Source organism: Theropithecus gelada, chromosome 2 (genome assembly GCF_003255815.1).
Source record: "Theropithecus gelada isolate Dixy chromosome 2, Tgel_1.0, whole genome shotgun sequence".
Lineage (NCBI taxonomy): Eukaryota > Metazoa > Chordata > Mammalia > Primates > Cercopithecidae > Theropithecus > Theropithecus gelada.
Genome location: NC_037669.1, coordinates 91,946,010 through 91,966,771, shown reverse-complemented (window position 1 = coordinate 91,966,771; position 20,762 = coordinate 91,946,010). Strand labels below are relative to the sequence as shown.

Genomic DNA, 20,762 nt, shown 5'->3' with positions numbered 1-20,762 from the left:
TGTCTCCCAGGCTGGAGTGCAGTGGCGCGATCTCGGCTCACTGCAAGCTCCACCCCCCGGGTTCACGCCATTCTCCCGCCTCAGCCTCCCAAGTAGCTGGGACTACAGGCGCCCGCTACCGCGCCCCGCTAGTTTTTTGTATTTTTAGTAGAGACGGGGTTTCACCATGTTAGCCAGGATAGTCTCGATCTCCTGACCTTGTGATCCACCCGCCTCGGCCTCCCAAAGTGCTGGGATTACAGGCTTGAGCCACCGCGCCCGGCCTTAAAACATTCCATTGCTTAATTATAGCAAATAGTAATAGCAAGTGTTTACTGCATGTCAGGCATTGATGTCAGTGCTTTATCTTTATTAAGATAGTAGGTGTCATTATCAAGCCCATTTTATAGATGTGGAAACTAAGACACAGAGAGGTTATGTAAGTTTTCAAAGGTCATGTATTGTATAAGTGGCAAAGTTGGGATTTGGACTTGTGTGGTTGGGCTCCATAGATTGGGCTCCTACTACATCCACTGTGCAAAAAGCCTAGCTTCCATTGTAGCTGAGCCTGTTTTATGCTTCAGTGGAAGAACTAGAGGGGGAAGAGGAGTCAAGAGAGAAATGGAGAGGATGTTGGAACATGAGAGACACAAGACTTGAACAAGAGAAATTATGAGACCCGGGATATAAAAAGACGAGTGGAAAGATCACTGAGAATATGAGAACCAGCATATGCCTGAAGCAGCAGGTCATGGAAAGCATGTAAGGGACAGCAGCCCACACCACTGCCCGCTCAGGCCTTGGCTGCCTAATCCTGGGTCCTGGCCTGCTGTCTAGACTTTCTGTCCTCCCTCCTACACTATGCCATGCAGCCTGACTGCCTGGGCTGCTGGCTATAGATGTGACATCCCTCCCAAAACTTCTCACACACTCAAGGATTTCAGTATCTACACCTAGTTTCCTACTCTTAGCTCAGCGTCATTATTATTCTCTACTGCTTCTGCTCTTCTGTGCTGGGTTTTATTAAATCTTTTTTATAGTCCAGCTCTCAGGGGAGGATGCTAAGAAGCTCTGGCTTGGTAGCCTTGCAGTGTGCTTTCTCCAGCCCCTACTGTCATCTTTGATTTCACAGAAGCTTAGTTAGTTTCGCTTTAGAACCTGGAATATATATTCCCAACTCCTAAAGTGCCAAGGACCACTGGAAGGTGGACGAGAAGACTGATGAATACCTGAGAATAGGAGGAAGAAGCTGAGTCAGAGAAGAGGTACTCAGGACGATCAGAAGCAGCTGGGAATAATGTGCAAATGTTCCCTGAAGTCTGCAGAGTGAAGTTAAAAATCTAAAGCAAGTCCAAGGCAGGCAGATCACTTGAGGTCAGGAATTAGAGACTAGCCTGGCCAACATGGTGAAACCCCATCTCTACTAAAAAAAAAAAAACAACAAACCCCAAAAATATTAGCCAGGCGTGGTGATATGCACCTGTAGTCCTAGCTACTTGGGAGGCTGAGGCAGGAGAATCACTTGAACCCAGGAGGCAGGGGCTGCAGTGAGCCAAGATCACGCCACTGCACTCCAGCCTGGACGACAGAGTAAGACTTGTCTCAAAAAAAAAAAAAAAAAAAAAAAATCTAGGGCAAGTTAGGAGTGTCATGAAATACCCACAGGCTGAAGCAGTTGGTCACTGAGCAAATAATGCTTGAATTCAGTAGAAGTAAGTTGATTGGTGGCTCCCTTGGTATCTGAGGGCAATGCCACCTTTCAAGTATAACTAAAGAGAAAACACCACTGAATACTCATTTTGAAGAGAAGAGACTTGAAGATGAAAAAGCATGTGGTGTAGGTTTTTTTGAGACGGTCTCGCTCTGGTCACCCAGGCCAGAGTGCAGTGGTGCAATCTCAGCTCACTGTAGCCCCGACCTGCTAGGATCAGGCAATCCTCCTACCTCAGCCTCCTGAATAGCTGGAACTACAGGTGTACACCCCCATACCTGGCTAATTTTTGTTTATTTTTCATAGAGACAGGGTCTCACTGTGTTGCCCAAGCTAGTCTTGAACTCCTGGGCTCAAGCAATCCTCCCATCTCAGCCTCCCAAGTAGCAAATCCATTTCTTTCTCTCTCTCTTTTTTTTTTTTTTTTTTTGAGGCAGAGTCTCCCTCTGTCACCCACGCTGGAGTGCAGTGGAGTGATCTTGGTTTACTGCAACCTCTGCCTCTAGGGTTCAAGCGATTCTCCTGCCTCAGCCTCCCGAGTAACTGGGACTACAGGCGTGTGCCACCACGCCCAGCTAATTTTTGTATTTTTACTGGAGACAGTGTTTTAACATATTAGCCAGGCTGGTCTTGAACTCCTGACCTCAAGGTAACCTCCCACCTTGGCCTCCCAAAGTGCTGGGATTGTAGGTGTGAGCCACCGTGCCTGGCCTAGATCCATTTCTTATGTGGCTAGATTCTCCAAGACCACCAGTTCCATTCTCCCTGTGAATCTTAATTGTGACTTGATGAATATGAATTTATTGGTTGATTTAGGGACCAGTGACTTTCGAGGATGTGGCTGTGCTTTTCACTGAGGCAGAGTGGAAGAGACTGAACCTTGAGCAGAGGAACCTATTCAAAGAAGTGATGCTGGAAAATCTCAGGAATCTGGTCTCGTTGGGTGAGGATATGTTCTCTTCCTTCATTTTTCCATTTAAGTATTTACTGACCATATTCAGTGTGCCAGCCAATGTTTTAATCTCTTAGAACATATCGATGAATAGAATAATAAAGCATTTCTTCTCTCATGGAGCTTACATTCTAGTATAGGTAGACTGACAATGTACAATAAGCAGCATATATAGGTAAATTATATATGTCAAAGGATAATAAGTGCTACATAGTTAAAAAATGTATAAGATATATATAAATATAAGTAGAGCAGATTAAGGGAGATCTGAAGTGCCTGGGTGTGGAGGCAACTGGCTGAACTTTTAAATTGCGTGATCAGGGTAGGCCTCTCTGAGGAAGTACATTTGAACAAAGGCTTGAAGGAGGTAAGGAGGTTGGGTATGTGGGTCAGGTGGGAAACTGCTCCAGACAAGAGGAAAGCAGTGCCACGGCTCTGGAGGCAGGAGCATATCTAGTCCTTTGGAGGAAAAGCAAAGAGGCCAAGGTGTTTGGAGTACAGAGAACGAGGAGGAGAATAGTAAGAGATGCCTTCTATGACCTAGAAGTTGGAAATGTTTGAGGTTTAAGGTGTAAGTCTGTCAGTTTGATGTTTTAAAGATTACTGGATATCATACATCATGTTTTTATTCACTTATTTGAAAACTAAAACTGATTACTAGGTTAGCAAATAACAAAATCATTCTGGATATTCCTGAGTTATTGATGAGAGTCAGATTTTCGAAGTTCCTCACATTTCTCTCAGCAGCTTTCTCAAGGTTTGTCTTCATCTGGCATAGCTATGAATTAAATAGTTCTGATTTATTCTCTTTGCATCTGTTTAGACCTATTTTGCTCTGCTTTAATCTCATTTGAATTGGCCTCATTTCAATCCTAGTTTTGCTTATTTCTATTTCAGTGCAGATTCATCCATTTAAGTTAGCTTTCAATTGGCCAATCTGATCTGGTCTCATTTCATCTGGTCTTGTTACTCTCTATCTTTATGCTCATACATTTTGTTGATTCTGAAGAATATGTTAAAATTGTCTTAAAATAATCTGATTCAAATTAATCTTGACCCTGAAACTTTGGATCTCATTGGATCCATTTCAGGTGTTAAACTGTTTTTGTTCTTGATCCATCTTTCCCTTTCTCTCTACATCACTTTTTCTCTTATTGCTGAATTATTTAAAGCAAATCTCAAATATCATGACATACCACTCATGTTATATCACAGTGCAACTCCAATAAATAAGGATATTTTATTTTATTTATTTATTTTTTTTGAGATGGAGTTTCACTCTTGTTGCCCAAGCTGGAATGCAGTGGCACGATCTTGGCTCACTGCAACCTCCACCTTCCGGGTTCAAGCAATTCTCCTGCCTCAGCCTCCCGAGTAGCTGGGATTACAGGCACGCACCACCACACCCCGCTAATTTTTTTGTATTTTTAGTAGAAACGGGGTTTTACCATGTTAGCCAGGCTGGTCTCGAACTCCTGACCTCAGATGATCCACCTGCCTCAGCCTCCCAAAGTGCTGGGATTACAGGCATGAGCCACTGTGCCCGGCCTAATATTTTCTTATATAACCACAGTGTCATGATCAGAACTCAGAAAGTTACCAGGAATGCTTCAGTATCATCCAACACCTAGATCATCTCAAGTTTTTTTGCAAAATTGAATCGGGATTCAGATGAGATCCACACATTCCATCTTCCAAAAAATTCTCTTAATTTATATCAACTCCTTCTCTGTCTCCTTTTTTTTTTTCCCCTGTAGCCCACGGATGTGTTTGTAATGTTCTGAATCTAGAATATAAATCTATGTTAGTATCATAAAGTAATTTTTGCATGGTAGATTGTAAATCAAGAGAAAATAGTTTTTGAGCTTTACCAAGAGGTGTTCACCAATATGAAAAAAAAATCACATCACTCATGGCAGTGCTGGTTGTGGTGTTTGAGTAACCGCTTGCATAGCACACTTAGGTCTGTCACTACTAGAACACACACAGTCATCAATAAGGCACATCCATGTGTGTCTGCATTTGTAGCTGTCTTGTCTACAGTGTAAGCACTTCTCTTGTCCTGTAAGCACCTGATTGCTCTGGTATGTCTCATAATGTAGCCCTGTCAAGAGATTACATATTGAAATGAATATTTTTATTGTAAATTACTTTCTTTTTTTCTTTCTTTTTTTTTTTTTTTTGAGACTGAACTTTGCTCTTGTCCCCCAGGCTGGAGTGCAGTGGTGCAATCTCGGCTCATGGCAACCTCTGCCTCCCCAGTTCATGCAATTGTCCTGCCTCAGCCTCCTGAGTAGCTGGGATTACAGGCATGTGCCGCCATGCCCGGCTAATTTTTGTATTTTTAGTGGAGACAGGATTTCACCATGTTGGTCAGGCTGGTCTCAAACTACTGACCTCAGATGATCTGCCTGCCTCAGCCTCCCAAAGTGTTGGGATTACAGGCGTGAGCCGCCACGCCCAGTTCCTTTCTTTTTAATGTTTTGGATAGGGCATTACATTATTAAAACATTCTGCGGCCAGGCGTGGTGGCTCATGCCTGTAATCCCAGCACTTTGGGAGGCTGAGGCCGGCGGATCACGAGGTCAGGAGTTTGAGAACAGTTTGGCCAACATGGTGTAACCCCACCTCTACTAAAAATAGAAAAAAAAAAAAATTAGCCAGGCATGGTGATGTGCACCTGTAATCCCAGCTATGCAGGAGGCTGAGGCAGGAGAATCACTTGAACCTGGGAGGCGGAGGTTGCAGTGATCCAAGATTGCACCACTGCACTTCAGCCTGGGCGACAGAGCAAGACTCCATCTTGGAGAGAAAAAAAACACAAAACATTCTGCATATGAGTACATTTAATTAAATATGAATTTTATTTCAGGACAGTAAGTGAGATGTTACGAAACATAAGTTATAAAAAGGAGGCTTTTGTTCTGACAGTATTGAGAACATCTTCTGCCTAACCCTCTAGTCCTTTTTTAATTAACTTGGCTCCTGTCACTCATTTACTCAAAAGTATGTATTGACTATTAAACGCTGGGTCTAGTTCTGCATTCTTAGAATATACCAGTGATATGTATGGGAGAAGGGTGCTGTAGACATAGAAACCAGACAGTGTAAGTCATCTGGATGGGAGGATAGTGTGGCTCAGATGGAGCAAATGAAGGCTGGAGAATAGGCTTGAGTCAAAGAAGCAGTAGGTGGAACCCAGTGGGCCCTCTGAGCAGCTTGGCTTTTACTCTGAACATTATGGACTTCCTTTTTTTTAAGTTGAAGGGTCTTGTTTATTAGAAATGTAGAAAAAAGAAGGAAGAGGCCAGGTGCAGTGGCTAACGCTTCTAATCCCAGCACATTGGGAGGCCGAGGCGGGCGGATCATGAGGTCAGGAGTTTGAGACCAGCATGACCAACATGGTGAAACCCTGTCTCTACTAAAACTACAAAAATTAGCCGGGCGAGGTGGCATGTGCCTGTAATCCCAGCTATTCAGGAGGCTGAGGCAGGAGAATCGCTTGAACCCGGGAGGCGGAGGTTGCAGTGAGTTGAGATCGCGCCACTGTACTCCAGCCTGGGTGACAGAGCGAGACTCCGTCCCAAAAATAAATAAATAAATAAATAAAAATAAAAAGGCCAGGCGCGGTGGCTCACACCTGTAATCCATGCTCTTTGGGAGGCTGAGTTCGAAGCTCAGGAGTTCGAGACCAGCCTGGGCAACATGGTGAAACCCCGTCACTATTAAAAATACAAAAGTTAGCTGGGCACAGTGGCACACCCCTGTAGTCCCAGCTACTTGGGAGGCTGAGGCAAGAGAATTGCTTGAACCTGGGAAGCGGAGATTGCAGTGAGCCAGGATCACACCATTGCACTGCAGCCTGGGCAACAGAGACTCTGTCTCAAAAAAATAAAATAAAATAAAATAAGAGGAAGAATTGGCTTTAGTCACCCACTCCCATTCCATTCTTCTGTTCCTTCTTCTAGGACAGAACTCTGTGGCTCCAGGGCTTAATTTCTTTTGGATGGATGGGGGTCCAGTTGGCTTTATTATTTATTTGTCTGAGACAGAGTCTTGTTCTGTCACCCAGGCTGGAGTACGATGGTGCGATCCTGGCTCACAGCGACCTCCGCCTCCTGCGTTCAAGTGATTCTCCTGCCTCAACCTCCCGAGTAGCTGGGATTACAGGCGCCTGCCACCATGTCCGGCTAATTTTTGTATCTTGAATAGAGATGAGATTTCACCATGTTTGCCAGGCTGGTCTTGAACTCCTGACTTCAAGTGATCCACCCGCCTCGGCCTCCGTAAGTGTTAGGATTACAAGCGTGAGCCACGGTGCCCTGCCCCATTTGGCTTTAGTCACCCGCTACCACCACCACATTCTTCGATTCCTGATTCTAGGGCAGCACTCTGTGGCTCCAGGGCTTCATTTCTTCTGGATGGATAGGGGTCCTGGTTTCAGTGACTCCTCTGGAGCGGTGTAGCTTAGGTAGTCCTCATCCCTCTTCCTGTCCTGAGAGAGTTGGAGCAGTTGGTCTGGGTGTCTGGGAATCTGATCATCAGGATGTCTGGATGGCAGCTTTGCAAGCCTAGAGTAGTCAAAGCCTGGAACACTCCTGGCCCCTAGATGTAGTTCAAAGGCCAAAGTTGGTTAGCTTTCCCAAGAGGTATTGCATCTATGTCAGGGGGCTTAATTCTCACTGGCTTCTTTTCTTCAAAGGCCTAGTCAAAGAAGCAAGGATCTCATTATTTATAGAACATAGGCCTTTAAACAGCTCAGAGTTATTCGTGGTGTATTGAGAGTATTTAGGAACACATATTTTGGCATCCTGAACCCTGTCTTGTCTTTTCTTACTTTATGACTGTGGACACAAAGTTACTAATCCTTCTAAACTTCAATTTCCCGATCTATGAAATGATAATACCAGGATTAAATTTGGTCTTTATGTAAAGCCCTGCATAGCACAAAACACAATGCTGGGCCCATAGTAAGTGATGTTTATTATGGGGTCTATTATTATTAAGGATAATAATAATAGTAATAGAGCTTACAATCCAAATTCAGGTAATAAAGACCATCGGAACTTTATACAAGTGAATAAATAAATAAAAATTTTGAGTTTATTTAATTGTCAGGCAAGGGAATGAATAGTAAAGAAACCTTACTGAATAGTTCACAGAGAGGACTACTAAATAGTAGGAAGGCAGTTTTATGGCATTTGTGCTAATTAAATATGAAAGACCAGGACTCTGCATAGGATGGAATGAATCCATGGGTTTTTTTTTTTTTTTAAGACAGAGTCTCACTCTGTCGCCAGGCTCAAGTGCAGTGGCACAATCCATGTTTGGTTAAAACAATTCTCCTGGCCAGCGCAGTGGCTCACACTTGTAATCCCAGCACTTTGGGAGGCTGAGGAGGGTGGGATCACCTGAGATCAGGAGTTCGAAACCAGCCTGGCCAACATGGTGAAACCGCGTCTCTACTAAAAATACAAAAATTAGCCGGTTATGGTGGCGCGCGCCTGTAATCCCAACCACTCAGGAGGCTGAGGCAGGAGAATTGCTCGAACCCAGGAGGTGGAAGTTGCAGTGAGCGGAGATCCCACCATTACAGCACTTTGGGAGGCCGTGAGGTGGGTGGATCACAAGGTCAAGAGATTGAGACCATCTTGCCCAACATGGTGAAACCCCGTCTCTACTAAAAATACAGAAATTAGCTGGGTGGAGTGATGGGCGCCTGTAGTCCCAGCTACTCGGGAGGCTGAGGCGAGAGAATCACTTGAACCCGGGAGGTAGAGGTTGCAGTGAGCCGAGATCGTGCCACTGCACTTGAGCCTGGCGACAGAGTGAGACTCTGTCTAAAAAAAAAAAAAAAAAATCCTATTTATTAGTTAGGCAAGGGTCTTCAGTTAGGCTGATAAAGGGTCTGGCCTGGATTACAAAAGGTTCATGGTTGTTATTTTCAGCTGGTTAGAAACAGTTGCAATTTAATTTTGATATTTCTTAGGAAAGTACAGCTCAATGGTAACATTGCTGTATTTGCTGACTTGTGGAAAACAGGGAAGAGCAGATCTTGGATTGGAGGACCAAGAGCCAGCCTCCTTTAAGTCAGTTGTGCCTGTCTTCTCCACTGATGAATCCTTACTTCTGTAGAACCTGGCATGTAATCTTCCTCTAATAAATATCTACTGATAAGTGGGGAAACTCAAATGAAGGCTTCCTATGCACATTCTTCAACTACTATTCTGTACTGCATTCTACATTGGCAGACATTGAGACTAAGTGACTCCTATCTCAATCCATCCTTCTCAAAGGAAAAGTCACAGAGCATTCCCATATAGGTCACAAAGACTGTTCTCTCTCAGTGGAAACATGCTTGTGGCATTATGTGATTATGGTAGAAGATAATTTTAGTATAACTGTAGATATTTACAGAGCTGAGGATGTCTCAGATGCCTACTTGGAAGATTCTCTGTTGGGATAATATATAGAATAGATTCGGCTGTGGGTTTTTTTGGATTAAAGTAAAATATGTAATAGGTAAAAATGGAGTGCAATGTATAATCTGAATCTAATCATGGGAAACATCAGGAACTTTTTTTGTGACAGCGTTCACCGTGTTGCCCAGGCTAATCTTCAAGTCCTGAGCTCAGGCAGTCCGCCCACCTTGTCCTCCCAAAGTGCTGGGATTAACAGGCATGATCCACTGTACCTGGCCCTTTGTATTATTCATATTCTTGCAGCTTTCCTGTCTATTTGAAATGATTTCCAAATCAAAAGTTTGAAGAAGTTGAATGGAAATACAGGTCCTGCATAGCACATCTTGGGAAGAAAGACTTTAATCATTTAGAATGATTAATGGGCCAGGTCTTACCATAAAACAGGAGCCCAGTCAGCCCTTCCTGTGACTTTTCTGACTGGAAACTTTCTCTCTTCAGCAGAATCAAAGCCAGAAGTCCACACCTGCCCTTCTTGCCCTCTGGCCTTTGGCAGTCAGCAATTCCTCAGCCAAGATGAGCTACACAATCATCCCATTCCAGGTTTCCATGCAGGAAATCAACTCCACCCAGGAAACCCCTGCCCAGGGGATCAGCCACAGCCACAATGTCCTTCTGATAAAAATCACAGGGGGGCTGAAGCAGAAGATCAACAAGTGGAAGGAGGCGTCAGACCCTTGTTTTGGAGTACAAATGAGAGGGGGACTTTAGTGGGTTTCTCTAGCCTGTTCCAGAGACCACCAATAAGCTCTCAGGGAGGCAACAGAATATTAGAGATACAGCTCAGTCCAGCCCAGAATGCAAGCTCTGAGGAAGTAGACAGAATTTCCAAGAGGGCAGAAACCCCAGGGTTTGGAGCAGTCAGGTTTGGAGAGTGTGCACTAGCTTTTAACCAGAAGTCAAACCTGTTCAGACAGAAGGCAGTCACAGCAGAAAAATCTTCAGACAAAAGGCAGTCACAGGTGTGCAGGGAGTGTGGGCGCGGCTTTAGCAGGAAGTCACAGCTCATCATACACCAGAGGACACACACAGGAGAAAAGCCTTATGTCTGCGGAGAGTGTGGGCGAGGCTTTATAGTTGAGTCAGTCCTCCGCAACCACCTGAGTACACACTCTGGGGAGAAACCTTATGTGTGCAGCCAGTGTGGGCGAGGCTTTAGCTGCAAGCCATACCTCATCAGACATCAGAGGACACACACAAGGGAGAAGTCATTTATGTGCACAGTGTGTGGGCGAGGCTTTCGTGAAAATTCAGAACTCATTAAGCACCAGAGAATTCACACAGGGGATAAGCCTTACGTGTGCAGGGACTGTGGCCGAGGCTTTGTAAGGAGATCGTGTCTCAACACACACCAGAGGATACATTCAGATGAGAAGCCTTTTGTTTGCAGAGAGTGTGGGCGAGGCTTTCGTGCTAAATCGACTCTCCTCCTACACCAGTGGACACATTCAGAGGTGAAGCCTCATGTGTGTGAGGAGTGTGGGCATGGATTTAGCCACAAGTCGACGCTCAAATCACATCGGAGAACACACTCAGGGGAGAAGCCTTATGTGTGTGGGGAATGTGGGCGGGGATTTAGCCGGAGGATATTCCTCAGTGGACACTGGAGGACACACACGGGAGAGAAGCCTTACACGTGCTTTGAGTGTGGGCGAAACTTTAGCCTCAAGTCCGCTCTTAGTGTACATCAGAGGATACACTCTGGGGAGAAGCCTTATGCGTGCGCGGAGTGTGGGCGCGGCTTTATCACAAAATCACAGCTCATCAGACACCAGAGGACACACACAGGAGAAAAGCCTTATGTCTGCGGAGAGTGTGGGCGAGGCTTTATCGCTCAGTCAACCCTCCACTACCACCGGAGTACACACTCCGGGGAGAAACCTTATGTGTGCAGCCAGTGTGGGCGAGGCTTTCGTGATAAATCAACTCTCCTCGCACACGAGCAGACACATTCAGGGGAGAAGCCTTATGTGTGTGGGGAATGTGGGCGGGGATTTGGCCGGAAGATACTCCTCAGCAGACACTGGAGGACACACACAGGAGAGAAGCCTTACGCGTGCATGGAGTGTGGGCGAAACTTTAGCCACAAGTCCACTCTCAGCTTGCATCAGAGGATACACTCGGGGGAGAAGCCTTATGCTTGCACGGAGTGTGGGCGAGGCTTTAGGAGGAAGTCACAGCTCAACATACACCAGAAGACACATTTGGGGAAAAGCTTTAGAGGTGCAAGGAGTGAGGATGTGATTTTCGCAAGTCAGCCATCAGCCGCACCAGCAGAAATGTTCAGGGAGAAGCCTTGTTTGTAAGGTAATGTGGACAGAGCTGTACGTGGACATCATTCCTTGTCACATGTCGGAGGACACACTCGGGAGAAGCCTTCTTCATGGAGTGAGAGTAAAGTGTTGGCTGGAAGTGGCCCCTTAAGAGATACTGGGAGTCAAATCTATCTACTGTACACCCACCCCACTCTCGTTCTAAGGGCTTTAGGGAGAGTCTTCTGACCGCTTACATTCCTACAGATGTGAAGATGGCAGAGATCTAACTTCTGAGGGTAGAGCTGTCAAGTGACAGTCCCCTTAGGGGAATGGTCTTTGCATCTGACTACTACCTCCTGCAACTGTGTTCTTCCATTGGCTTCTATGACACTCTCCTGCTTTATTTTTTTATACATCTCTAGCCTTTGCTGTGTCCTCTCCTACCCCACCTTTAGATTTTACTCAGAGTTCAGTTTCCAACTCTTCAATCTGAGTGACTCCTTAACCAGGTCCCCTTCCTAACCCTCCAGGCCCAAATCCAAGATTCTTTAACCATACTCTAAAAGTTCTTCAGACTCAGGACTTAAATATCATAGCCACACCACCTTGGCCTTCAATGACAGGGATCTAGCAATGCCACATCATTGACCTTCCAATACCAGGTTTAAGAGTTTTTAAACACAGCTCCTCTTAAATCATCCAATCTCAGTACCCAGTGTTTTAGCCATGCTCGGGTGGCTAAATTACATCCAGAAATAGTGCTAGGGCCTTTAGCCATTTGTCTCTCCTCACACTCCCAGGGCCCATATGGCCCAGGTTCTGACAGTTTACCTTACTCCCTTGGCCTGGGGCTGGCCCTACCTGACACCCTATGTCAATGAGTGTACCTTGGAGAGCTGTCCACTCAGGCCCCAGTGCCTTTATTTGCTAAGAGACTGCCACAGAAAAGAAGGGGAGAGATGTTTGTGTAACCTCAAAATACTTAGGCTTGGTTTTGATGCTGGAGAGGAAGAAGGACTTGGAGAGAGAGAAGGAATGGCTGATCAGAGGCTTTTGTCCACTCCCTCTCACTGGAAGTGGTTGATCTCCAGGGAATCCCCAAGGTTAGCCTGGTTAGGGGAAGGGCTAGGGGTACCTGGAATGTAGGATCTCCCCACTGCCTGGCCTACCACCCTAATGCTGCCCATTTCCCATGGCCTGAGCTAAAAGCCATAGGAAGTGTCCATGGCCTGAGCTAAAAGCCACAGAAAGTGTGCGTATGTGTGTGTGTAGGGGTTGCTGTGCAGGGGAAGGGTGGGACACCATCATTCCACAAGACCTCGAAGTTACTTCTCCCATAGAAAAACAAAAGTGGGGCCGGGCGCGGTGGCTCAAGCCTGTAATCCCAGCACTTTGGGAGGCCGAGGCGGGTGGATCACGAGGTCAGGAGATCGAGACTATCCTGGCTAACATGGTGAAACCCCGTCTCTACTAAAAATACAAAAAACTAGCTGGGCATGGTGGCGGGCGCCTGTAGTCCCAGCTACTTGGGAGGCTGAGGCAGGAGAATGGCGTGAACCCGGGAGGCGGAGCTTGCAGTGAGCCGAGATCACGCCACTGCACTCCAGCCTGGGAGACACAGCAAGACTCCGTCTCAAAAAAAAAAGAAAAAAAAAGAAAAGAAAAACAAAAGTGGAAAAATGATCAAACAACTACTTTAAATATGAGGGGGAGAAAAAAGTGTTCATTTTCTATTAAAATCCATGTAGGCACTGTAGAGACACCACACAGGTCTGGTCCGGCAAGAGGACTGTCAGGTCCGGGCAGTCACAGGAAGAGATTGTAAGATGCAATAAGTCTTTCTGAATTTCTCTTCAAAGGGTTTAGCCTGTTAACTTCCTTATCCTTGTTCTCAAACTCAACTTTCTTGTTCTTCCTTGCCTCTAGTTACCGTAAACAGCCTACCCCCTTCCCATCAGCTCTAGTCAATAACTCACATCTGTTCCCTTGGTTACCTGTACCCATTGTTCCTCTGAAACTACACACTACACCTCTGTACCTCATGTCCCCCTCCCCTTCTGTATTTAGGAAAATATGTACAAGTGGCCAATTGGGTCAGCTCAGATTGTGCAGTCCAACCCCAGCCCATGGGGGGAGTGAGACAGAGATAGGGACTGTGTTAAGGATAAAAAAAACCCTGGTCTCTCTTTTTCTGTGTGCTCGTGTGATCTTAATTGACACAGGTGGCACCCTTCTGTAGAAGTAAAATACCTTGCTGAGAGAATTAAACTTTTGCCTGAGTGCTGGTTTTACTTCATGGCACCGAGCATTTATTCCTGGAGCATTTTATATCCAGCAATTCTAGGGGCTCGTCCAGGATCCCCATTCTCCTTTGGGAAGGGGTCTTCAGTCAACCTACCCAGGGGAGACACAGCCCACCGCCCTGTTGCCGTGGCCTCAGGGATGGGAGATTGAGACCCACCTGTTGTGACGAATAAACCTGGACGGACTCTCAACAACGTGGGGAAGAAAGACTTGCAATACAGCGGTGACCAGGTAGACTGCACAGACCAAGGTAGAAAACATCGCAGGGGTGACAAAATACTTCTCTAGTGGTTTTGTGGAGGTCAGGGCATTCTGGAGGTTGAAAGTGCATGAATGGTAACAAGCACTACTGCTGTGCGGAGTGAGTCCAATCTGCGGTTCCATGGTCATCTCATATGGCTTAGGGTGGCCCTTTGGGGGTCCTGTCTGGGGTTTATACTGACCCACCATCAATGCTAAGAGTGACCTGGAACATTCCCTCAAGGGAAGCGGCCAGAGTGGACAGTGAAAGAAGGGTGCAAGGAACCTCCAGCAGGTGGAGCTAAAGGATAGGTGAATTGAGCCTTAGCAAAGCTTTCAGTGAAGGACAGGCAAGAGACCCCTAATATGAGGGGTTGAGCCACAAGGAAACCCCAAATAGGCAAGAGATCCCTAATATGAGGGATTGAGCCACAGCAAGCCCCCGCTAGGCAAGAGATTCCTAATATGAGAGATTGAGCCTAGCCAGGACCCAGTATGGTAAATAATACAAGCAAAAAAGATAAAGTTAGCAACAAAGATACACTGCCTGATAGTCCCCTAGGTCTCAAAGATATACCACCTGATAGCCCCTTAGGTCTCATGGTAAAATGTTGGAAAGATAACAAGAGAACTAAACATAAGACAAAGGAACATGATAAAATAATTGCTGTTCTATTTGGTCTCAAAGACCTATCCTCAGTCCCTCAATCTTCTGGCCAAAGTTTGGATTGACTAAGGGTATACTATATCAACTTTTAATTAAACATGTAAGTAATAAAAGCCCAGTTTCTCCAGAAGAACTGGACTATGCTCTTTGTTGGAAGTGAAGACCTGTCCTCCCTTTTCCCTTATGGACCTGCCCCTACTGTAGAACCAGTGAGAGAAGGGGGGGATCCTGGCAAAGAGAACAGCACATGGTATCCCCTAGACCATCCTCCACCTAATACCCCTAGTCCCCCTCCTAATACACCCAATCCTTCCCCTCAGGCCCAGCCTAAGTCCCCCTCCCAAAAAGAACTTCAAGCTCCTAATTCGCCAGGTAGCTTTTGCTGAGCTAGTAACATCAAGGATCCACTGCAACTTGTCGGCATCGTCCCACCCATGGTACGCCCCAGTGGCAGGCAAAGCCCATGCTCCTGCCCCCTGGCTGGTCCAAGGTCCCAGCACCATATTGACAGCGGCTCTGCAAGACACATGGGCCAGGCCCCAGCCTATGCCCCGAGCAGATTACATTATGGGACATCTGCCTTACTTTTGCCAAGGTCAAGTAATACGGGGCCTAAGGCGCAGCTCCAAGCAGCTAGGTATCCCTGCAGCTAAGTCTCCTAAGCAAGTAGTAAATAATCTTTCAGCTGATATATCCACTAGCATTTATTGTGGTCAGGTCAGTGTTAAAAGTAAAAATATCCACTAGAAAAGAATTTTGGTTCTTTAAAGTCACTTTTTTTTTTTTTTTTTTTTTTGAGATGGAGTCTCGCTCTGTCGCCCAGGCTGGAGTGCAGTGGTGTGATCTCGGCTCACTGCATGCTCTGCCTCCCAGGTTCACGCCATTCTCCTGCCTCAGCCTCCCAAGTAGCTGGGACTACAGGCACCCGCCACCACACCTGGCTAATTTTTTGGTATTTTTTAGTAGAGACGGAGTTTCACCATGTTAGCCAGGATGGTCTCGATCTCCTGACCTTGTGATCCACCCGCCTCGGCCTCCCAAAGTGCTGGGATTACAGGCGTGAGCCACTGCGTCCGGCCTCTTAAAGTCACTTATATTAAAATATGCTACCAGAAAAGAATTACATGTTTATAAATAAGTGTGAGGCTATCCTGTTAAAAAGGATGGTTTAACATTAACTACTGATAATTCGTGTAACCTAGCAAGTTTCTTAATGAGAGATGCAAATCTAAAAAGAAAGCACGCATGTTTAGATTTAACTGATTACCATACACACGTCTGGCCAAACAAGAGAAACCCCCTTCAAAAGTGATTAAGGGAAAAAGAATGCAACAAGTGTTCAGTGATTAATAAAAGTTCGAGAGAAAATCAAAGTGTTTAATAATTTGTCTATTCAAATTTATAAGCTGTCTGCACTTAGTCAAGCTTTAAAGTACCTGCAGGACCCAGAAGGATCCATCTATACTAATTCTAAATATGCTTTTACGGTGGCTCATACATTTAGAAAATTTCAGACGGAATTAATAGTAAAAGTTAAAGCCTTGTTTACGAGGAGTTAATCACCGAAGTGTTAAGTAACCTTCAGTTACCAGAAAAGAAAAAAATAGCTATTGTCCATGTCCCCAGGCACCAAAAAGCCTGTCTTTCAAGAGTCAAGAAAATAACCTAGCAAATCAGATAAGCCAGAAAATAACCTAGCAAATCAGGTAAGCCAGAAAATAACCTAGCAAATCAGATAATGCTGCAGGAGCGTTTCTCCTGTAGGCGCTAAAGGGAACTCAGAGAAATGTTATTCAAACCTCTTACGAAGGAAGTCTTATCTCCACCTACATTAGAGGACCCATTAAAGACCCCAAGCTGTGTATAGCACAGTCAAAGTTTATATGTGTATAGGAATTTATACCCTTAGCCAAACAATTCTAGAGACTTGGTTGCCATAAATCAAATGTCTTCTGACTTCCTATTACCCTACTAAGAATCCAAACTACCTCTCAAAGCAATCCAACATTCCTACATACTTGGTTTATACTTCCACTTTCTCTTCCCTCAGAACCCACAATTTTCCAGTACAGGCGCCAGCCCTAGAGTTTCCAGTACCTCGACACCAGCCTGAGGAGCTGGCCTAGTGCCTCTAACCACTGAAACTGCAGTCCAAACAGCAAGAAAAGATGGACCGATCGCACCTGAGTCAAGAAAGCACCGCCATTCCTGAAGTCGTGGGCCATTATCCAAGGGAAAAAACTCCCTCAAACCTAAGGTTAAGAAAAGTTTAACACTCTTATCTATTCTATTCCCCTTTCTTCTTTCCTCTTTCTCTTGCTGACCTTGTTACCAGTGTAACTAGGTCAGACTCACCCCAAATCATTACCTTTGATGCTTGCCTTGTCATGCCTTGTCAAAAGTATGAATACTGGGAAAGATATGTCTCTACTTTAGAAAAATACCTCTGCCCCAGCTGGGTGCGGTGGCTCACGCCTGTAATCCCAGCACTTTGGGAGGCTGAGGCGGGTGGATCACGAGGTCAGGAGATCGAGACCATCCTGGCTAACACGGTGAAACCCCGTCTCTACTAAAAATACGAAAAATTAGCCAGGCATGGTGGTGGCTAATTTTTTAGCCTGTAGTCCCAGCTACTTGGGAGGCTGAGGCAGGAGAATGGCGTGAACCTGGGAGGCGGAGCTTGCAGTGAGCCAAGATCACGCCACTGCACTCCAGCCTGGGTGACAGAGCGAGACTCCATCTCAAAAAAAAAAAATATCTCTGCCCCTTCAGAGAAGCCATTGACCCCGTGCCTTGCTCATGGCGGGGGTACCAAGACACCCCAAGTTGGGAGATATGTTCTTAGTGGGCAGATGTCATCCTAACTACCAGAGAATATGGCGGGACCTCCCCAGAAAGCTGTACCGACCTAAAATCTTACCTCCGCCTTACCAAAGGAATCACCCCCTCTAGTTGTCAACTTGACCACTGTAACCCAGTAACAATCTCTATTAATGCCCCTACCTCCACCAATCCTGTGCCCCCTTTAGAACGCTTGTATGGATTAGGAGTGGAGGCCAATGGATATGACCACATAGGCTTCTTTAAAATACGCTTTGTTGACCCCCTTCTTTTTCTTTATCCGAAACTTCTACTCTACCTAAAAACAATGCCAAAGTAAATATTGTAGAAGTAAAAGATTTAAGACAAAGCCTAACAACTGAAACAGGATATCAAGATGTAAATGCCTGGTTGGAATGGATTCAATATTCTGTCCGCATGTTAAACAAAAGCAATTGTTATGCTTGTGCGCACTGCAGACCAGAGACCCAGATTGTCCCCTTTCCACTAGGTCCACTTCGATCGACCAGGCATGGGCTGTGTGGTAGTTTTTTTTTTTTTTCCAGGATTCCACAGCCTGGGGCAACAAATCATGCCAAGCACTCTCTCTGCTATATCCCAAAGTCCAACACCCTGTGGGTCAGCCCCTGAGGACCATCCAGCTTCCGTCTCCCAATGTCAGTTTCACTTCGTGTCTTTCACAACAGGGGGAGAATTTGGCATTCCTTGGAAGCTTAACGGGATGCAGTGAGCTTAAGCCCTTCCAAGAGCTTACCCATCAGTCTGCCCTTAGTCATCCTCCAGCGGATGTATGGTGGTATTGTGGTGGACCCTTACTGGACACTGCCAAGTAACTGGAGCAGTACTTATGCTCTTGTCCAATTGGCTATCCCTTTCACCCTGTCATTTCATCATCCAGAGAAAGAAAAACCACAACACCAAAAAATAAGAGAAGCCCTTATCGGTCTTTTGACTCTCAAGTTTACATAGATGTCATTGGAGTCCCACAGGGAGTGCCTGACAGGTTCAAAGCCCGAGACCAAATAGCTGCAGGATTTGAATCCATATTTCCATGGGTAACTATTAATAAAAACTTAGCTTAGATAAATTACATCTATCATAACCAGCAGTGGTTTATTAATTACACCAGGGATGCTATCAAAGGAATAGCTGACCAATTAGGGCCTACTAGCCAAATGGCTTGGGAAAACAGAATAGCTCTAGACATGTTATTAGCTGAAAAAGGTGGAGTCTGTGTTATGATTAAAACCCAATGTTGTACCTTCATCCCAAACAACACTGCCCCCGATGGGAGCATAACAAAGGCCTTGCAGAGACTTACCGCTTTATCCAATGAATTAGCTAAAAATTCTGGAGTCAATGACCCCATTTGAGGATGACTAGGAAAGTGGTCTGGTAAATGGAAAGGAATCATGGTCTCAATTCTTATTTCCCTTGCAGTTGTAGTAGGCGTCCTCATTCTCATTGGGTTTTGTGTCATACCATGCATCCGTGGGCTAATACAAAGAATTGTACAAACAGCACTTACTAAAGTCTCCATTGGCTCTCCTCTACCTTATTCAAGTAAGCTTTTCCTTTTAGATCAAATCAAATGGCAAAGCCAAGACATGTTTAAAAAGTTTGAAGAGAAAGGATTGTAAGAAAATTAAAAGGGAGGAATTGTAAGATGCAATAAATCTTTCTGATTTTCTCTTCAAAGGGTTTAGCCTGTTAACTTCCTTATCCTTGTTCTCAAACTCAACTTTCTTGTTCTTCCTTGCCCCTAATTACTGTAAACAGCCTACCCGCCTTCCTATCAGCTCTAATCAATAACTCACATCTGTTCCCTTGGTTACCTGTATCCTTTATTTCCCTGAAACTGCACGTCTCACATGCTCCACCTCTGTACCTCACGTCCCCCTCCCCTTTTATATTTAGGAAAATATGTACAAGTAGCCAATCGGTTCAGCTCAGACCAGTCCGGCCACAACCCATGGGGGAGTGACACAGAGATAGGGACTGTGTTAAAGACAAAAACTCCCTTGGTTTCCCTTGTTCTGTGTGCTCTTGTGATCTTGATTGACACACGTGGCACCCTTTTGCAGAAGTAAATTGCCTTGCTGAGAAAATTTACCTGAGTGCTGGTTTTACTTCGTGGCATCGAGCATTTATCCCTAGAGCATTTTATATCCAACAAGATGCAGAGGGGACCTCTGTCCAGGCCAGGGCCAATGGCTTTGGGTGCCTTCTAGTCAAGAATCACCCCTTCCTTTGTCTCTTTGAAAAGAGGAGGAAACCAGGGCTGTAATGGCCTCATCTCTGCAGTAACAAGCTCTGAGATGTTGTGAGATCTTCGCAATAAAGGGTTGCAGGGGAAGGAGGGGGTGGGGAAAGGAGTAGCTGAGTCTCTGGTGTAGGGGCTGACAGCTCATTTCTGAAGGATGATAGTGTAGCAGGATGAGCCGCAGACAAAACTCCTCAGACACCGAGTTAAAGAAGGGAGGAGTTTATTTGGTCAGGGGCATTGGCAAGACTCCTGTCTCAAGAGCTGAGCTCCCCAAATGAGCAATTCCTGTCCCTTTTAAGGGCTCACAACTCTAAGGGGGTGCTCGTGAGAGGGTCATGATCGATTGAGCAAGCAGTGGGTATGTGACTGGGGGTTGCATGCACCAGTAATTAGATCAGAACAGAACAGGATAGGGATTTTCACAGCGCTTTTCTATACAATGTCTGTAATCTATAGATAACATAACCAATTAAGTCAGAGGTCGATCTTTAACGACCAGGCCCAGGGTGTGGCGCCAGGCTGTCTGCTTGTGGATTTCATTTCTGCCTTTTATTTTTTATTTTTTCTTTCTTTGGAGGCAGAAGTTGGGCGTAAGACAATATGAGGGGTGGTCTCCTCTCCTCGCTTAATAGGAGGCCTCATTCAAATGACTGCAAGGCCCAGTAAGTCAAACTGAGATCAAGGCAGCCTGTCTCACTGCCAACTTCATCCTTCAACCCCACCCTAAGGTTCCCTGGCTCTGCCCATTTTTTGGTGGTTGTATTTGGCCCTCCAAATCCTTCATCCCATTTCCTTGAGCTTTGTCCCTCAGTGCAACTTCTCCCTCAGCACACACCTAGGGACTACTCTTTATCCCTCCCTGCGGACTTATTCTTCAGCACTGAATTCTCCGTTTGTTTCCCAAATTTTATTGCAGTGGTGCCTGCAGGGTAGGATGATGGGGAAGAGTGCTTTGGGAGGAGCCACAGAGGGCTCTGGAGGGGCTACTTGCCACCTCTGCTGCTTGCCCAACATTTGGGGAATGAGGATAGGACTTCCCAAGGTCGGTTCCAGCTGTCACTGATCCCC

The 20,762-nt window shown here is 45.6% G+C and overlaps 1 protein-coding gene and 1 pseudogene across 2 annotated transcripts in view; one reads left to right on the top strand and one right to left on the bottom strand.

Moving 5' to 3' along the window:
* Window positions 1-1,811, bottom strand: part of LOC112618354 — a 4,306-nt pseudogene extending 2,495 nt beyond the window's left edge.
* Window positions 1-11,560, top strand: part of ZNF589 (zinc finger protein 589) — a 29,083-nt gene extending 17,523 nt beyond the window's left edge. The window contains exons 3-4 of one of the 2 annotated variants that reach the window (XM_025377105.1): window positions 2,507-2,633; window positions 9,566-11,560. In XM_025377105.1, the coding sequence (XP_025232890.1) occupies window positions 2,507-2,633; window positions 9,566-11,427 (1,989 nt within the window). In that variant the 3' untranslated portion in view covers window positions 11,428-11,560. Of the gene's footprint in view, window positions 1-2,506; window positions 2,634-9,562 lie in introns of both variants that reach the window. The other variant, XM_025377104.1, reaches the window with a different exon arrangement.
* Window positions 11,561-20,762: the final 9,202 nt, after the last annotated feature.